We start from the raw sequence: 15,224 nt of genomic DNA on the forward strand, positions 1-15,224 counted from the left end.
GAACCACGATTGCATCGATGAGTGAGTTCAGATATCAAAATGATATAAGTTCAAACTTTTTAAGCCTGAAAAACTGGCATTTCTGAGGCAGGCTTTTTGTGATCCTTTTCCTGGATATTGCTATGAGGCACATTGTTTCTTTTTAAGCTTATATGGTAATGAGGCTCCAACAATCAACTGATGTGGAGCATAATTACTGTGCTGGTCATCTCATTGTAACAGACAGCCAGGTTATCATCCCACTATTGAAGGAGCTAACAATACAGATACAGCTCAGTTGGCTCCTGCAGACAAGTCCCTGTCCCAAAGTCTCTGTATGCGGTCTACCGTAGCATGTTCCGGCATGGCATTCTGAAATCTCCCATTTGAAACGCAGAGCGGGTTTCGGAACCACTCTGCATTACCCGTTTTCTTCCCTGATGTCTTGACAAAAATGACGTTGGTGCCCTGTATGGGCAGCCCGGAGAAACAGCAGTAAACAAAGGTGTCGTGAGCCGCCAGTAGTACTCTCTGTGGGGTATGTGGGGAAATAACATCTCTTGCTTGTTCTCTGATACTGCAGCCACCGGTCCCAGCTTGATTATCTCATCGGGTTTCCTCCAATTCTGCTGTAACGCTAGTTAGGGCTGCTCTGCAACTCCAGCTAAATCTGCCTGATCCAACTTTAGAATGCCAACACATTGTACTACTTCCCATTCACATCTGAATTCAAGCTCGGGATGCTGCACAATTATTTTGTGTAGCTGGTAAAAGTAAAGGTATTCAGTACTTTCTCAAACTGCTGAATACCATCTGAAGACTTTTTCTTTTTCCGTGAAGATTAAATTGGTGAAGGAAAATGAGGGGGTTTGGCAACAGTGAGAAGCACTCAAAGACTTCAAGGGAACATGGACAGTCAGCAGAATTGGCAGACAGGTGGTAGATACACTGTAGTGTAGAGAAGTTTGAGGTGAAGGAATGAAAGTATAAACTCAATGGAAAGATGCCGAAGCGTGTGAAGGAACAGACACCTGGAGATAAAACCATAAAAAGGCATTTTGGTTTTATAAATGGAGAACATGAGTAAACAGGAAATAAAATTTTGTAAAAGGCAATAAGTAGGGCACTTTTCGAGTATTTCCCCTGGGTGGCGAGCCAACAAGTTACAATTGTCACTGTTGTGTATGCAATAACTCAATAGACTGAATACTGTAAACTCCGAACAGATACAAATCTGGCTCCACTTTATTAGGGCCCGAAGTGATTACATTACAAGATGGCTTGCCTTTTATAACTGGGCCGCACACACTTGCGCACAGCACAATGACCTCCGACAGTGCTGCCACCTGGTGGCTAGTAAACCCAAGCATACATACATGACAATATCCCCCTTTAAGATATTAGTAACGATCTTTTTACAGATTGAGATGGTCCGGGGCTTCTTGCTCCCGAGTTGAACGTGTCAGTTCAACTCCAGCTTTGGGCAAGCGTTCTGAGTCTGTTATGACTGGGGGCTGGGGAGCTAATCTGATGGGAGTGGCAATGACCACGTCAGGGATTGAAAGTCCAGATTCATTGATGACAGCACAGTCCTCTGATGACTGAGGGTAGGTTGGTTGGTCACTGATTGTATCTTCCTCAGACTGTTCCGGTTCACCTGTGTGCCGCAGCTTTATCTGATCAACACGTTTCCTGCATGTCTGCCCTTTCTTGATCTTGCGTAGCAAACATGACACAAAGACTCTCAATGGTAGCTGTGGATGTGCTGGATGACATGATTGTACACTCTATCCACTTGGAATATGCATCCACCACAACTAAGAACATCTTTCCCAGGAAGGGACCTGCAAAGTCGACGTGGATCCTGGACCATGGTTTCACCGGCCACGACCACAGACTCAGCGGCGATTCCACTGGTGCATTTCTAAGCTGCATGCAAGTGTTGCACTGATGCACACATGATTCCAGATCAGAGTAAATTCCAGGCCACCATACATGAGACCTGGCAATGGCTTTCATCATGACAATACCGGGATGAGTGCTATGTAGATCATGCACAAATTTCTCCCTGCCATTCTTGGGCATAACAACACGATTACCCCACAGTAAACAATCTGATTGAATGGATAGTTCGTCTTTGCGACAGATGTAAGGTTTGGTCTCCTCACACATTTGCTTGGGTATGGCAGACCAATCACCACTAAGGACACAACGTTTCACAACCGATAATATCGGTCCAGGTCTTAACTTGTTGAGCCGTGACAGGGGTTCCTTCACTTTCAAAACCATCCATAACTAACAGTAGGTCTGCCACTTGTGGCGTTTCTACCTTTGGTGTGGACAACAGCAGACGGCTCAATGCATTGGCACAATTCTCAGTGCCAGGTCTATGACAATGACATAATCATAGGCAGATAACTTCAGCGCTCACGTCCGGATGCGGGACGATACATTGGTATTGATACCTTTGTTTTCCGAAAACAATGCAATGAGTGGCTTGTGATCTGTTTCCAGTTCAAACCGAAGCCAAAACAGGTACTGATGCATCTTTTTAACCCCATACACACAGGCTAATGCTTCTTTCTCTATCATGCTGTAGGCTCTTTCTGCCTTTGACAAACATTTTGAAGCATATGCAAGAGGTTGTAATTTGCCCGACTTATTAGCTTGTTGGAGCACGCAACCAACTCCATATGACGAAGCATCATAGGCCAATACTAGACGCATACACGGATCATAATGTACCAGCAGCTTGTTAGAACAAAGCAGATTAGTAGCTTTCTCAAAAGCTCTATCTTGAGACGCACCCCAAACCCTATGGTCGCCTTTTCTTAGCAGCATGTGCAGTGGCTCTAATAAGGTGCTCAATCTAGGTAAGAAATTACCAAAGTAGTTGAGTAGACCAAGGAATGAATGCAACTCCGTCACATTCTGAGGCTTGGGTGCATTTTTGATGGCCTTGGTTTTTGAGTCCGTAGGTCTGATACCGTCAGCAGCAATTTTCCTCCCCAGGAATTCGACTTCCGGTGCCATGAAGACACATTTCGAGCATTTCAGTCTGAGTCCCACTTTGTCCAGACAATGTAGAACCTCTTCCAGGTTGTTTAGATGTTCGGCGGAGTCACAACCTGTGACCAGCATGTCATCTTGGAACACGACGGTTCTGAGGACGGACTTCAGTAGACTCTCCATGTTCCTCTGAAATATGGCTGCAGCCGAGTGAATTCCAGAAGGGCACCTGTTGTAGATAAACTGTCCTTTGAGTGTTGATGCACATAAGTCTCTTCGATGTGTCGACCAGCTCCTGTGTCATTTGCCAACGTCAGATCCAGTTTTGTAAACGACTTCCCCCCAGCTAACGTTGTAAACAGATCATCAGCCTTCGGAAATGGATATTGATCCTGTTGGATTGTAACCTCCACAAATCCTGACAGTGCCATCACTTTTCAACATGGGAATAATAGGGCTGGCCCATTCGTTGAATTCGACCGGTGATATGATCCCTTCACGCTGGAGTCTTTCCAGTTCGATTTCAACCTTCTCCCTCAACTGCCCGAGCTTTATGATGGATGGGTCTTGCATCCGAGTCCACGTGGATCTGCACCTTGGCTCCCGTGAAATTGCCGATGCCTGGTTCAAACAGAGAGGGGAACTTGCTCAGCACTTGAGCACATGGACTATCCTCCTCAGACGACAACGCTTTGATCTCGTTCCAGTTCCATTTGATTTTTTCTAACCAGTTCTTGCCGAACAGCGTTGGAATATTGCCTGGAACAATCCACAATGGTAAATCGTGAACCGCACCATCATACGAACCTTGATTACTGCACTGCCAATCACCGTTATGAGTTCTTTAATGTACGTATGCAACTTGGCATTGACTGGACTCAGCTTAGGCCTCACAGCTTTAGTATCCCACAGCCTGTCGAATGTCCTCTGGCTCATTATTGATTGACTCGCACCCGTGTCCAATTCCATCGATACTGGCACACTATTAAGTTTTACATTAACCATTATCGGTTGGCTCTTTGTTAGGAACGAATACAGTCCATACACTTCCTCCTCTGGTATCTCGGATTGCATATTCGGATCCGCGCTATACTGGTCATCATCCACCACGTGGTGTGTTGCAGCACGCTTGCTCAGTTGCAGGCACATGCGCTGGAGATGCCCCGCACTCGAACAGCCTTTACAAATATACTGTTTAAACTGACACTGATGATGCCGATGATTTCCCCCACAATTCCAACACAGTGATATCGGATTCATTCCCGTTGGCGGACTTTGAGTAGCAACAGGTTTCGCGTATGCAGTCGTGTAGGCCCTGCCATATGAAACTCTGCCAAATGACGATACTATCTTGTTTACAGTACTTGCCGAGTTCTGATTTTTCAATTATATCTGCTTTAAGTTTTTGTCCGTTGTCATGCATGTTTGGACAATCGTGATGGCCTTGCTCAAATCCAGCGTCTCCGCCGCCAGTAGCTTACGCAGGATCACCTCGTGGTTGATGCCGATTACAAAGAAGTCCCACAGCATGTCTGCCAACGCAGTTTCGAACTTACACAGTCCAACTAAATGTCTTAGGTCGGCAACGAATTCCGATACATCCTGGCCTTCAGAACGAACGTGCGAATAGAATCAATATCAAGATGATGATGCCTTCATCTGGTTTGAGATGGTCACGTACCAGAGCACACAATGTTTCATAGTCCTTGTCCGTTGGACTTAATAGCGAGAGGAGATTCTTTGAGTCCATAGATTTTTGGACCGCAAACTGTGAAGAGGACCGCCCAGCGCCGAACTGCTTCTGCCTCTTCTTCCATTTTGTTGGCCACAAAGTACTGGTTCAAGCGGGCTACAAAGTCTGCCCAATTTTCTCCCTCCATGAATCGCTCCAGAATTCCAATAGTGCTCAGTTTTGCATGCAAAGGTTCTTGTTACCTGGTTGCCAAATGTTGTGTATGCAATAACTCAATAGACTGAATACTGTAAACTCCGAACAGGTACAAACCTGGCTCTATTTTATTAGGGCCCAAAGTAATTACATTACAAGATGGCTGGCCATTTATACCTGGGCCACACACACATGCGCACAGCCCAATGACCTCCGATAGTGGCACCACCTGGTGGCTAGTAAACCCAAGCATACATACATGACGGTCACTAAGAATGAGCAGGGAGGAGAAATGCAGAGACTGCATGAGGAAGGGACCATTATATCGAGACTATGGGAGACTAGAACTAGAGGGCATGATCTTAGAATAAGGGGCCGTCCATTTAAAACTGAGATGAGGAGAAATTTCTTCCCTGAGAGTTATAAATCTGTGGAATTCGCTGCCTCAGAGAGCTGTGGAAGTTGGGACATTGAATAAACTTAAGACAGAAATAGACAGTTTCTTAAATGATAAGGGGTTATGGGGAACGGGCAGGGAAGTGGAGCTGACTCCATGATCAGATCAGCCATGATCTTATTGAATGGCGGAGCGGGCTCGAGGGGCCGTATGGCCTACTCCTGTTTCTATTTCTTATGTTATCTTGAAGGGAAATTGGATAATTATGTGAAGCTGCGGAAGATCCAGGGCTATGAGGGAGTGTGAGTCGATGGGATTAGTTTTTAGATTGCTCTAACAAAGCCAACACAGACTTGACGGCTGAATGGAATCCTGCTTTGCTGTAAACGTCTATGGTTTGATTGAATGATTTAAGTGGTCAATGGCAGATTTACTATTTACACTTTATAGATACACTGATCCGAGGGCAGTGAGTGTGATCTGAATGAACTGTGGTCCACTGCCAGTGGATATAGTGATTATAGTGTATGAAGCCTGTTGCAGACAATGTGTATTTGCCCTGACATTGCTTCTATCCAGATTCCATTTTGCTTGTTTTAATTCTAAACATGTAAACTTGCTCTTGGAGATTATTTTTGCCCATTTTCTCCCTTGCTCCTCAATTGTTCAGACGCTGACTCTGGGCTACATTTCCGTGGGTATTGGTAGCGTTCAGTTACCTGCCCACTCGTGTGTGAGGCTCGACAGTGATTGTCAATGGAATGTCAAGTGAGAAGGTTATGATAGCTGAACCCAATTTTGTCTTCACTCAACATTCACACACGTGCTACTTTGCAGCATCTGTTACCAGCTGGTGATCAGGAACAGGATCCCTAGCTGATTTTTGCCACTCTTTAGCCAATGAGCACTGAGGCCAATTGGAGCACCCCAGTTGAAATGAGCCAAGTAAGCACAGACAATCGAAGGTGGGACTTTCTGTATGGCTTAGTGCTGTACTCGGTGGTATCTTTACCAATTATGCTATTAGACGGAGCCTCACTCTTAGAGGTTGAAACTACATTGTGTGATATTAGTAATGAATACATAATTATGAAAGTCATCTTTAAGACCCTATTAAAACAATGGGAAAAGAATTTCAGTATTACACAGTGTGCTTTCATACAAATATATCAAATCTTCAATGACTGATATCACACAGCATGATTAATTTCAGTATCATAGAGATTCTGAAGAGCAAAAACTACTTTTATTCCTTAACTCTTAGCAGTAATACTCTATATGCTCTCGCCAAGCAAAGCAAGGCCCTGGGTGCGTACAAACTGGCCCGGCACGCATACGACAAACTGCAGGGCCTACGCATTCCTGCTAGGTTCCAGGAATCCATCGAGCTGGGCAGCCTGACTATTCGATCCAAGCCATTCCATGACAGTGAGGTGAGGAGCTTCATCAGCTACTAGCTGCAAGTTTGGCAGAGCATTAAAATAGAGCTTTATGTTGAAAATAATGTAAGATTTTCTTTGTCACAGGGTGGGGGGGCTGCTATCAAACCTGGGGTGCAGTGCTGTGAACTTTTCAGTCACATATGGGAGAGATTTACTGTAGTAACAGTATGTAGCAAACACGCCCTTTTTGAATACATTTGCACATGGCAGCTTAAGCAGTTCTCACCTGCGATGTGCCAGGGTAGTGGTGGAGCTCCAACATGCTGCACCAGGCAGTGTAGGCACACAGGCTGTGGTCTACACCGCCCCACACACCTGAGTAACTGAGCTCAGCCATGTCAACTGTTGTGGAGTATTAAAAATATAACATTCTACACAAAGGTCCGTATATAGAGAAAAGAATTGTTTATTAAAACCTGATTAATCAAGGGAGAACCGGTTGCATCAATACCTCAACTGAGTGCTCTAATTGCCGGTCTCATGGGACAGGCTGCGCAATTACAATTTATACAGTCGAAATACAGTCAAAATGGTGAAACAATGTGGGGAAATGTTCCGTTGGTTATTTGCCACCAGTCCCCGCCCACCTGCTACTAATACATTGGTTCATACAATTACAGCAATATCATTGGTTACTACAGTTACATTAATTTCATTGGTTACAGTAATTTCTAATGATTTCATTGGTACATTCAGTTATGACCACCGTTGCTAGGGAAAAACTCCCTACAGGTTATGTGTTACATTTCTGGGAACGTCTTCCCAGGCTAGCTCTCACACTGTGACCTTGACAGATCCATCTGGCTATACTGATTTCAAAGGGGCTTTGTTTCTGTTATCTCGTGTGACTGGAACATGGCGGCCTCAAGCTCATTATCTTGTGAGTGCTCATAGAAGTGTTATCTCCTCAGAGAATTTCTCTGACCTTCTGTGTTTCAGCCTAATTGCTGGAATGTGGCATTCAGCTATTCGACCATAAACAAATTAAACCTTTCTCTCAGCCTTTCTTGCTTTATGTTTTAATTTTACCAAATTACTTTTCCCCTGATTAAGGTTTTCGCTCCTACAATCCCCTATTTAATCAGCTGGTAACCTCAAATACCCACCATGAACAACAATTTTCCTTTCCCTGTCTTGATTCGTGTGTCTCCCGCCCCAGTTTTGTTGATCAGGCGATAGGATTGGGACACTCACGACTCACATGAGGTAGTCGTGCCATCTTTGTGTTTGATTACCCCTTTTTGGATCTAGCAAAGGCTTTCTGTGTTCTCTGTTAAGGGCCTTGGTCAACGTTTTCGCTCTGCGTTTCTTGTACCTGCCTGCACATTCTCCCAGGAGCATCAGCACCACTATCAGCTGCACTAGGACTAACACATGGGATATAATTCTAATCCCTATCTTGTAACTTTACTTGGGTATGCCTCTTCTGTCTTTGCACTTGTTACATAACATCACCAACCAATTCAAGGCGATTGCTATCTGTACTGCCACTAGGGTATGTGAAAGGATCCTTATCCACGGATGTATAATCTCAAGTATCAAGGCGGGTTTTTCAGGTTATCCTTTATTTCACTGTTCAGTTCTTTGCCTTTATCCTTTAGCTCATATTTTTTTATGTTATTTCTTAATAATCCTTTGAGCTCAGTTAAATCTTCAAGTAACAGGGGAATTGGTGGTGCTTGCTCTTCCATGTAATCATCAATATCTTGCTTAATCTCATCGCTTTTATTTAATGTCATTGTCTTCCTGGCGTGTATGTACGTCATGCGCGCTCTTCCCATCAGCACCGATACTCTGGGAGTAAAGCAAAAGTTAGGCATTGTAATGTTACAAGTCAAGCCTCTGTAATCATAAGTTCCCAGGCTAGTTACCACACAATATTCTCCTCGTCCTTGATAGGCGTAATGTGTGGGTTCGGTTCGGGCAGGGCTTATTCCAATGACACATCCGCAAACACGCAGCTATCCTTGCTCCCGTCTCTCACTGGGTGAGGGCATATAGTTAGGCTTCCTTCTCTCCGGCCCTCGGATAAAGATATTCTCCTTATATTTCTTTCAACTGGGTGCTATTTATCCAATCTGGAACTCGCCCGGGTTGTATCTGATCCATATTGTGTCACACTTGACCGATCATCCATCTCCCATAGGCATGACATGTGTCTCTTTTCCTGTCCTCAGCATTGTCCTCTCGTTCCTGCTTATTTAGCTCGTTAATTGTTCGTACGTGGCCTTCCAATACGGATTTACCCTCTAGCAGTACTTTGGATGTTTTAGATCCTAACTCTGAAGATTCTTTCCCTATCCCGGCCTGTTTCCTCATTAGTACCTCCATCGTTCCCCTCAAACTATCGACTCCTGCTTGAATCCCCTGTATATCTAGTGCATCTACGAGAGAGGTCCCTGTACTTACTCCAGTTAGTATGTTATTCCCTATAGATCTCCTCTGTCTTCCTCCTTTGTGTCTCAACTGTTTGTGATACTCCCTTGCTCCTGATGTGTCACTAGATTTTCTCAGGATTGTGTCCAGCAATTTTGAGTACAACGCTTTAGTCTTGGGGCTAAACTTCTCTGGCAGGTATAGGTGTGTTAAATTTATGCTCACAGGTAACATTTTATGCTGCACATTGTTAAATAACAACATTCCCTCCGATCTCGTCACCAACCCGCCAGGAGTGCCTTCAGTAAGGGAGGGTGGGGGGGCAAGTAATTGGTGGTGGAGTTGTTGGTCCTGGGGTCGTGACTATAGGTTTTTGCCAATTACTCATCACTACCTGAACATTTTCTCTCTTCTTGACATATGACCCATTCTATCGCTTTTAACGAGGACGGCTCTAAGACCGTGTCCCTATCTGGGTCCAGACAATATACTATTACTTCTGTTCCAGGTTTAACTACCACGCGCTTTCCCGAGGTTAATTCCCCTGGTTTACTCTATTCAGGTAACATTTTGTGGCTTCAAGATAAACACTCCTGACACTCTGATGCCACCCCTTAGGGGCTGCTTTTTGTAGTTGTTGTACCCTCCGGTGTGGGTATACCGGGCCCCATAAGGGCGGCCTTGTAGAATCGGAAGGGTGGTGGTGATCACGTTTAATATACATTCTGTTGATAAAACACATCCTGGATATTCCAGGTTTTTAGTTAGATTCTTACCATTTCTATTTCAACCGGATTGTTTTCACCATTTCTCCGATTGTTTGCACCGTTTCTCCGGGCATGTGTCCTTTTCCAGATCCATTTTATTATAGGCAGTACCCCTAATATTGCAAATATACATCCTAATCCTCTAAAAAGTCCATCTGTCAGTTCGTCCTTCCACTCCATTCCACTTTATATTCTAAAGTGTATCTTAAGGAGTGGTTTACTGGGATTACCATTGGTTCCACCATCTATGTACCTTTATATTCTTTCAGCTGGGTCCAGTGCTTTCACCAGCCCCTACCTTTCATATTCACATAAGCACACGTATCTCCACTAATTAACACCTCATATGGTCCGCTCCACCAAGGTGCGAACCCTGGTTTCTCTGCCACCTCCTTAACCATTACCTTCACCCCCACCTCCAGGGATTATAGCCGAGGCGCTTGTCTCACCGCCTTTGTCCTCCTCCTTCTGCCTTTCTCAGACCTCCTTTCACATACCTTTCAACTGCTCACTCAATTCCCTCACATACTTTCTGATTCTGTCTCGTAGGGGTCCTAAGTCGGCTCCTCCTGTCACTATTCCTTCTGGTAGCCTCATTGCGCGTCCGGTCATGAATTCATACGGGATTAATCCCGTAGTTCTGTTTGATGTGGCACGCAGCCTCATTAATATTGTCGGTAGGAGTTCAGTCCATGCCTGCTCTATTTCCTGTATTGCCTTGCTCAAGGTGGTTTTAAGGGTCCGATTCATTCTCTCTACCATCCCTGAACTCTGGGGGTGGTATAGGATGTGAAACTTCTGCTTAATACCAAATATTCTACAAGTTTCTTTCATTGCTTGACCCGTGAAATGAGTCCCTTGATCCGAGTCAATCATGTGGTAATGGGACTGTCTCCCATTTTGCCCGTTGGAGAAGGCCCGGAGCTTCCCTGTATTTACCAATGTGCAGTATTATTTTCCTATCATTAGGACAGGCTCGATAATTTTGACTGCTCAAGTGGCACAATCCACTGGACAGACCGGCAGCCACTGGTGACTGCTGTATCGAGTAGTAAGCTATGGGTCTCATCCTATCCCCATGCATTTGTGTCACCATGGCTCCATAGAAGACTCCCTGTTTCTCACAATATACATGGAACGGGAGATCCATGTTCCGGTGTCCCAGCCCTGGAGCTGACATTAGTGCTTTCTTCAGATTACTGTATGCTGCTGCTTGTTTGGGGCCCCACTCTATAGTTTTTAAGGATGGTTTTCCCCCTTTCACCAACCGCTGTACTGGTTCTGCAATTGCTGCGAAGTTAGGTACAAAATTCCTGCAATCATTAAAGTGCCTCAGTACCTTTCAAGAAGTTAGGCACTTCCCACATTAGCATGCCCGGCAAAATTACTCTGTTCCCCGAAGGTATTTCTAGATTGTTTCCAAACCTTTTAGTTTTATTTCTTTTTTTAAAAAGAGATGCGATTTAAAATTTTATTTTAAATCTATCTCAGTATTTTGTTGTACCTTTTCTTAACCATCACAACAAAATTAACTCTTCACTGTTCCCATCCTAATTTCTGCTCCCCTTTGTAGTATTTGTATTTATTTTTGGATTACAAAATGTCAAATATTGGAATTCTCATTTATGCTTATATTTTCTAAGTGATTCACAGATCACAGAATGCAAAATACTTGTTTTATAATTGTGTGTCTAACTTCTGTTTTAGAAGCTGAACATTAAAAACTCCAATCCAAGTAGGAAAAGTAGGAATAGCATAAGTAGAAAATCATTTGCTCTGTAACCTCAAGATGTACTTTGTGATACAGTACCTCATAAATTACATCCATTTAAGCCTCAGTTTCTGCCGCAGTAGTTGAGGTAAAGTTACACAGATGTGTACTTTTATTAAAAAGGCTTCCAAACCCAAGATTTTCCAATATAACCAAAATGTTTATCAAAGGGAATCACCTGAAATATCTCAAAATCCCAATTCAAATATTGTACTGCCAATCTTTTATTTAAAATTCTTTTTACTGAGCTAGAAGCTTTCACGCCAAGGTTTTACACAAAGGAAAATGGGGGCGTACTTCCCCAGCCCGCAGCCTCAAGAGACCCATGCAGTCTTTTTTTTTAAAGCATTACAATTTCCCTTCTCCATTCTTTTTCTCATTCCTAGACTAAATTTATTGTCTTTCAACCCAATGTAATAATGATTCCGTGTTTTCTTTTGACAAGTAAGTGAACATGTCGGAAATTTTTTTTTAAAACAAACGGGACCACACATTTTTTATCTTTTGTTAAACAAACCTATCCTTTGTGCATTTCCTAGCTCCGGAACTTATCATCCGAATAAATCCGCACCTGCGTTTCTAAATTAAAATATAATTCAATTCTAGGTTCACAGTTTCTTAAAACTTCCACATCTAGGAGAGCACTACAAAGGGTTAAAAAAAACTTTCAACTCTGTCTGAAAAAGTGGGTGGCTAAAACAACCAGACAGCTCCACCATTTTTTCAAACAGGCTTTCAGACAAATGAAAAATTAATTAATTCCCACCTCAAATATTCCACAGTCTCTCTAATCAGTTTCCCCTACCCCTAGAGCCTGCAATTCCATCGACACCCTTATCGATGTATCTGTATTCTAGATACTGATTGTCCCTCTACCCGGTTCCCCTTGAACTTAGAGGCAGTACTCACATCAATACCTTATGATAGTGTCTATCGTGACTTCCTAATTCCCCCAAGTCTTTTACACCATAACAGACCTTTCACAGATTCAGGTACCACGGGCAACAGACACATCTCGTAACAGCTCACATCGGATTATGAGTGGTAATTTAAATATACTCACTCGTGATGGATCCGTATACGCTCGTCTGTAGGCTGCCCATTGTAAATCTTGCCGACTACGCCAAAATGTTGTGGAGTGTTAAAAATATAAAGCACTCTACACAAAGGTCCGTATATAGAGAAAAGAATTGTTTATTAAAACCTGATTAATCAAGGGAGAACCGGTTGCATCAATACCTCAACTGAGTGCTCTAATCGCCGGTCTCATGGGACAGGCTGCACAGTTACAATTTATGCAGTCGAAATACAGTCAAAATGGTGAAACTACACGGGGAAGTGTTCCATAGGTTATTTGCCACCAGTCCCCGCCCACCTGCTACTAATACATTGGTTCATACAATTACAGCAATATCATTGGTTACTACAGCTACATTAATTTCATTGGTTACAGTAATTTTTAATGATTTCATTGGTACGTTCAGTTATGGCCACCGTTGCAAGGGAAAAGCCCTCTACAGGTTATGTGTTACATTTCTAGGAACGTCTTCCCAGGCTAGCGCTCAAACTGTGTCCTTGACAGATCCATCTGGCTACACTGATTTCAAAGGGGCTTTGTTTCTGTTATCTCGTGTGACTGGAACATGGCGGCCTCAAGCTCATTATTTTTGTGAGCGGTCTACATAAATCTTGTGAGTGCTCATAGAAGTGTTATCTCCTCAGAGAATTTTTCTGACTTTCTGTGTTTCAGCCTAATTGCTGGAATGTGGGATTCAGCTATTCTACCATGAATGCATTAAACCTTTCTCTCAGCCTTTCTTGCTTTATGTTTTAATTTTACTAAATTACTTTTCCCCTGATTAAGGTTTTTGCTCCTACACCACCCTAGGGTTGGGATGGAGTAAAATCAAGAAAGTTAACACTTCGAATGTCATTGAGTGACTAAAGCATTGCTGTTTCCATTAGAGAGGGTGTTGGCAGGGAGTCACCATTCAGGATTGACCAATTTAACCTCACAGTACAATCACGACCAACCTGAGTGATCACTGAGTGCCACTAAGGCCCTGTACAACTGCAGTAAGACCTCCCTGCTCCTATATTCAATTCTCCTAGCTATGAAGGCCAACATACCATTTGCCTTCTTTAGCGCCTACTGTACCTGTGTGCCCACTTTCAGTGACTGCTGAACCATGACACCCAGGTCTCGTTGCACCTCCCCCTTTTCCTAGTCTGCCGCCATTCAGATAATATTCTGCCTTCGTGTTTTTGCCCCAAAAATGGATAACCTCACATTTATCCACATTACACTGCATCTGCCATGCATTTGCCCACTCACCTAACCTGTCCAAGTCACCCTGCAGCCTCTTAGCGTCCTCCTCACAGCTCACACTGGCACCCAGTTTAGTGTCATCTGCAAACTTGGAGATATTACACTCAATTCCTTCATCCAAATCGTTAATGTATATTGTAAAGAGCTGGGGTCCCAACACTGAGCCCTGCAGCACTCCACTAGTCACTGCCTGCCATTCTGAAAAGGACCCGTTTATCCCGACTCTCTGCTTCCTGTCTGCCAACCAGTTCTTTATCCACGCCAGTACATTACCCCCAATACCATGCGCTTTGATTTTGTACACCAATCTCTTATGCGGGACCTTGTCAAAAGCCTTTTGAAAGTCCAAATACACCACATCCACTGGTTCTCCCTTGTCCACTCTGCTAGTTACATCCTCAAAAAATTCCAGAAGATTCATCAAGCATGATTTCCCTTTCATAAATCCATGCTGACTTGGACCGATCCTGTCACTGCTTTCCAGATGCACTGCTATTTCATCCTTAATGATTGATTCCAACATTTTCCCCACTACTGATGTCAGGCTAACCGGTCTATAATTACCCGTTTTCTCTCACCACTTTTTTAAAAAGGAAGGAGTTACATTAGCTACCCTCCAGTCCATAGGAACTGATCCAGAGTTGATAGACTGTTGGAAAATGATCACCAATGCATCCACTATTTCTAGGGCCACTTACTTAAGTACTCTTGGATGCGACTATCAGGCCCTGGGGATTTATCGGCCTTTAATCCCATCAATTTTCCTAACACAATTTCTCGCCTAATAAGGATATCTTTCAGTTCCTCCTTCTCACTAGACCCTCGGTCCCCTAGTACATTCGGAAGGTTATTTGTATCTTCCTTCGTGAGGACAGAACCAAAGTATTTGTTCAATTGGTCTGCCATTTCTTTGTTCCCCATTAAAAATTCACCTGAATCTGACTGCAAGGGACCTACGTTTGCCTTTACTAATCTTTTTCTCTTCACATATTTATAGAAGCTTTTGCAGTCAGTTTTTATGTTCCCTGCAAGTTTCCTCTCGTACTCTATTTTCCCCCTCTTAATTAAACCCTTAGTCCTCCTCTGTTGAATTCTAAATTTCTTCCAGTCCTCAGGTTTGTTGCTTTTTCTAGCCAATTTATATGCCTCTTCCTTGGCTTTAACACTATCCTTAATTTCCCTTGATAGCCATGGTTGAGCCCTTTCCCAGTTTTATTTTTACTCCAGACAGGGATGTACAATTGCTGAAGTTCATCCATGTGATCT

The 15,224-nt window shown here is 43.5% G+C and overlaps 1 protein-coding gene across 2 annotated transcripts in view; it reads left to right on the forward strand.

Moving 5' to 3' along the window:
• The window catches only part of ift122 (intraflagellar transport 122 homolog (Chlamydomonas)), a 186,278-nt gene that overhangs the window by 129,577 nt on the left and 41,477 nt on the right, over window positions 1–15,224 (forward strand). For both annotated transcript variants that reach the window (XM_070895828.1, XM_070895829.1), the window contains one exon: window positions 6,541–6,706. In XM_070895828.1, the coding sequence (XP_070751929.1) occupies window positions 6,541–6,706 (166 nt within the window). The remainder of the gene's footprint in view (window positions 1–6,540; window positions 6,707–15,224) is intronic.

The sequence above is a fragment of the Pristiophorus japonicus genome, chromosome 12 (assembly GCF_044704955.1).
Source record: "Pristiophorus japonicus isolate sPriJap1 chromosome 12, sPriJap1.hap1, whole genome shotgun sequence".
Taxonomy (NCBI): domain Eukaryota; kingdom Metazoa; phylum Chordata; class Chondrichthyes; family Pristiophoridae; genus Pristiophorus; species Pristiophorus japonicus.